Source organism: Etheostoma spectabile, chromosome 13, assembly GCF_008692095.1.
Source record: "Etheostoma spectabile isolate EspeVRDwgs_2016 chromosome 13, UIUC_Espe_1.0, whole genome shotgun sequence".
Taxonomy (NCBI): domain Eukaryota; kingdom Metazoa; phylum Chordata; class Actinopteri; order Perciformes; family Percidae; genus Etheostoma; species Etheostoma spectabile.
The window spans coordinates 8,305,537-8,310,528 of record NC_045745.1 but is presented as its reverse complement, the minus strand read 5'-3'; the positions used below and the strand labels follow the sequence as shown (position 1 = coordinate 8,310,528).

The 4,992-nt window shown below is 43.4% G+C and overlaps 1 protein-coding gene across 1 annotated transcript in view; it reads right to left on the bottom strand.

The window, feature by feature from the left end:
* Positions 1 to 4,992, bottom strand: part of dbn1 (drebrin 1) — a gene marked incomplete at its 5' end in the record, with an annotated part of 31,361 nt that overhangs the window by 7,964 nt on the left and 18,405 nt on the right. The window contains 1 exon segment of the mRNA XM_032534608.1: positions 2,126 to 2,254. Within this exon segment, the coding sequence (XP_032390499.1) occupies positions 2,126 to 2,254 (129 nt within the window).

Below are 4,992 nucleotides of genomic sequence, written 5' to 3'. Positions count from 1 at the left end.
CTTGAGATAACTCTTGTTATGAATTGATACTATAAATAAAATTGAATTGAAATTAGGAGACTACATGCTGGCTACGAGCTCCATGACCCAGAGCCACAGATGCTAATTGTTGAAGCCGCTACAGAGCTTTGTGAGGGCGGCTGGAGACCTCCGTTGTATCAGCGGTTGTGGTTCAGTTACCCAGAGATAGGTGACTTTGAGCGGGGTGCAAAGCACCGCCAGCAGCCCGTCGTTTCGGCGGACATAACGGTTAAATTTTGTCCTCAAAATAGGAGCGTTTTCCCGTGACAAAAGTTAAGATTAGGCACCAAAACGACCAAGTCACTCGAGTTAAGATTAGGAAAAAGATTTTTACGTGTTCTCAACATATTATTTACATTAAAATATGTGTTCTTGTATTTTATCCTATTATTATTTCATGTACTGTATATTGTATGTATGCATGTTGTATCCTAGTATTTCATTTGTATTCTGTGCTGTGAGACTGATATTTTGCTGCTGTAACACTAGGATTTCCCATTTTATTGGGATCAATATCTATCCATCTATCTATCTATCTATCTATCTATCTATCTATCTATCTATCTATCTATCTATCTATCTATCTATCTATCTATCTATCTATCTATCTATCTATCTATCTATCTATCTATCTATCTATCTATCTATCTATCTATCTATCTATCTATCTATCTCTATCTACTATCTCTACTATCTAACAAACACACTTTCTTTCTTGAGGTTTGGTTTTCACCCCCACTCACCAAGTCCTTATGAGGATTTAGTGTTTGGAGCCACTGCTAAGTAAAAACTTGTTACTGCCCAATTGAAATTGATAGAAGCTGAAATATCCGTGCTTAAAGTGAAAAAATTAAATTAATCCATGTTAGGACCAAATTGAGAATAAGCTACTTTTTGTAACTGAAGAAGTCAGGGGAGATGACGTTGACTTCGGTGTGGGTAACGGAGGGCGGTTCGGGGGGGGGGGGGGGGGGGATTCTGCGGGAGGTGGTGGGGGTGGGGGGGGGGGGGATTGATGGTGTGTGTGCTAAGTGGAGTGGAGTACGAATATGAAAATTGAACTGATGAAAATGCATGTGGACTTAGAAATGTGGCTAAGAAATGATCCATTGGCTGCTGTCTTTTCATTATTAAGTGGTTTTTTTTTTACGTCCAATAATTTCTGAAATGTTTAGTTTTGTTAATAATTTAGACTGGAAACAAAATATTTTAACTAATCTAAATAATAAAGTCTCAGCTTTCTTCAATAAAGTCTCAGTTTTCTTCAATGATACTGTTGAAGTTCGGATGAAGTCAGGTCTGCTATTTCCAGTTGAATATACTGCCACGCTAATTCCTGATTAATATGAATCATTATTAATTAATTATTAACTACACTTCTTGTCATTTAAAAGGCTTTTTCAGAAGTCTTTCTTGTTCCAAAGTCAACGTGTAACTTTTATTGACTCTCTGTCTGAGTATTTGGAGGTTTACCTGCACACTAGTACCCCGCTGGGAGCAGGTTTCTGGAGTTTTCCGATCAGGTTTTTGCATGTTAGCATCATATCCTGGTTTTGGTGAACCTGGATGAGACGTTATTCTGGTTCTGAGAAACAACGGGCCTCATGGAAGAACTTTTTCTTTTCTTCTCGATCCGACAGGTTTGAAATCTTGACTCATCGAACTCTCTAAACTGAACAAATTTGTTGTAAATATTGATTTTCATTCATTTCATTAATGACATTTAATCATGAGCTTAACACACGTTATCAGGGATTCTGATCACTAGACATCGTGTTACGTAAAAGGGTGAAAAAAGGTGTTGCTTGGGCAAAGAAACATTATCTGAAACCCAGATAATGTTAGACTCATGCATGCAGGAGTTGTTTAACGTGATCAAAAACCAGAATACGACTGGGATATTAGTGTGCAGAGACTTAGTGTCTTCGGAGACTATTTAATCCCTCACATTTTTAATTCACATGCATTTCATCCTCCATTTTTCATCCTTTCATCTTTGTTATTCAGGCCTCCTTTTCTGGGGAAGGGGAGAGATGTTCGACCAAGCTGCTGGTGTCCATCTGCCTTCTTCTTCTGCTGTTTGTCGGCTACGTGCTGTACCTACCGGCTGCGGCGGCGGGCTGCGTCCGCGCGTGTGGCGGGGTGCGGAGGGGCGAGGCGCCCCGGGGTGGGGGGGTCGGACTGGGGCTGCTGGGACTGTGCTGCTGCTTCAAGAACGGGCTGTCCAAGCGGCCTGGCAGTCGGGAAGATGCACAGCCACACACACACACACACACACAAACGGACACACACACACACAGCACACACACACACACAGACACACCCACACACACAGCCACACACACAGCACACCCCCACAGACACACACACACAGACACAGACACACACACACACAGACACAGACACACACGACACACAACACCACAGCACACACACACACGACCACAGACACACACACACACACAGCCACACACACACCACACACACAGACACACACACACAGACACAGAACACACACACACACAGACACACACGACACGACACAACACACACACCACCCACACGGACACCAACACACACGGACACGGACACGAACACACCACACACACACACACACCACACACACACAGACACACACACCCCACACACCCCACACACACACCACACACACACACACCACACACACACACACACACACCGGACACACACAAGGAGTCAACACACACACACAGCCACACACACACAACACACACACTACCCACACAACACAACACACACAACGGACACGAACGACACACACACACACACACAACACACAAGAAGAGTCAAACACACACACACAGCCACCACACGGACAGCCACCACACCACAAACGTGCAAGAAGCATTCAAACAAACACACACGCACACACACACACACACACACACACACGGACAAGAAGAGTCAAACAAACACACACACACACACACACACACAAATGTATAACATGGACACGAAGCGACGCACCAGGACAGAGATATGTGGGGAAGACGGACAGGACGGAGACAGGAAGACAAGAAAAAAAGCAAAAGAGGGAGCGACAGTGCAAGGAAGACAGGAGAAGTCCGAGTCAAGACACAAGGAGTTCACCCCCAGAGGGAAAACAAAGTAGAAAGCAGAGAGGATTGTGGGAAAGTCAGAGAGACAATTGGGAGCCCATTACAAGAGAAAGAGACAGAGGAAAGGAAAACAAGTCGTTCCACAAAATGAAGAAATCAAAGAGTGGAGGAGTAAATGAATAAATGCATGAAGAAGTGAGTGAAGTATGAGAGGTATGAGGATGGGGAACACACATGTGGGGTCAAATGAGTGCAGAGGTGGAAGAAGAAAACCGAAAGGGGAAAAAGAAAAGAGACAGAAAGAAGAAAGAAAAAAGAAGCAAAGAGAGAGAGAGAAAGAAAAGTGGTTAGTGCGGCTTCAATCAAACGGAGTGCAGACAGCGTGCAGATAGGCAGAACAGAAACGCTGACGGAGCTCGTTGCTTTTTATCCTCTAACTTCTGTTTCTGCTCCTTTGGACCAACAAATCCATATTTCTGACTAATAAATCCCCAAAAAAATAGGAAAACATCATTTTGAAAGGTGAATAAATGTTGGTTTTTGGATGACATGAATCTCCTGCTTCTTTGCTTGTTGGAAAAATAGCACATTATAAAGAACTTTATTGTTATCATGAGTCACAAAATAATGTCTCCAGGATTAGTGCACCAACCCTACTTACAGTATATATTATATATTTCATATTCAGCTCCACTGCCAGAGACCCGATTATGGATATGGATTACAGATAAAGGTGTATTTAGGCTTTTATTAATATAAATTATTACAATAACTTGGACTTTTATAGCGCCTTTCAAGGTACCCAAGGTCATTTTACAAAGGGGGGGGTTAGGGGGTCAAAGGATTTTGTGAAAAGAAAGAAATGTTTTGAGGTGCTTTTTGAACATGAGCAGGGACATGGAGTAATAGACTCCAGGTGCCCAGAGACACATGTAGTATTTAGACATTAGTGGACTTACTGCCTGGATATCTTATTGAATGCACAGGTGATTAAAATGTAACATTAATGTACTTCTTTCTTCTCACACAACACACTAGAGAGATTTAAGTTTAGAGAAAATCATCGTGAAACTGTGGAAGTTGGGGCCAAAAAATATAGGGACAGTGAAGGGGACATGTTCCCCAGGGGACATGACATCCTTGTCCCTGGGACTTTGAGTCCCTGTTTGAAGCAGGACCCCAACAAACACTAAACGCTGCACACACACACATACAACAATGTGAATTAAAAATAAAAAACGTCAACAAAGCTTAGAGGGTCCACAGCAGCCAACAAACAGCGCCAACACAGATTCTCTGGTGGTTTTACAGTGTCGGCTCATTTACAGCACGCTGGGATTCCAGAAGTGAAAACAAAGCTTTTTCTCATTGTTGTTCTTTAAAAACCTTTTGGGATAAATGAGCATCTCGGATAAAATGGCAAAATGTAAGGTCTGGTTCGAAGGCAGCAGCAGCTGAGGAGATGTGAGAAATACCACGTTAAACCTGACACAGTGATTTAAGATGTCATAAACCCCCCCTCCCTAAAGGACCTCCCCTCACCCTAACCCTCCCTAAAGGACCTCCCCTAACCCTAACCCTCCCTAAAGGACCTCCCCTCACCCTAACCCCCCAAACCGCCCTGTCATTGGACAAAGCGGGGGAATCATCAAGATGACTTTCTCATCACTTAACCCCCCCCAACCCTCCCTAACCCCTAATCCCTAATCCTCCCTAACTCCAAACCCCTAACCCGCCCTAACCCCCTGACCCCTAATCCTCTCTAACCCAAACTCAAAATTCCTAACCCCTACTCCTCCATAACCCTAATCCCCTAACCCCTAACACCTAACCCACCCTAACCCTAAACTCCTAACCCTCCCTAACCCCTAAC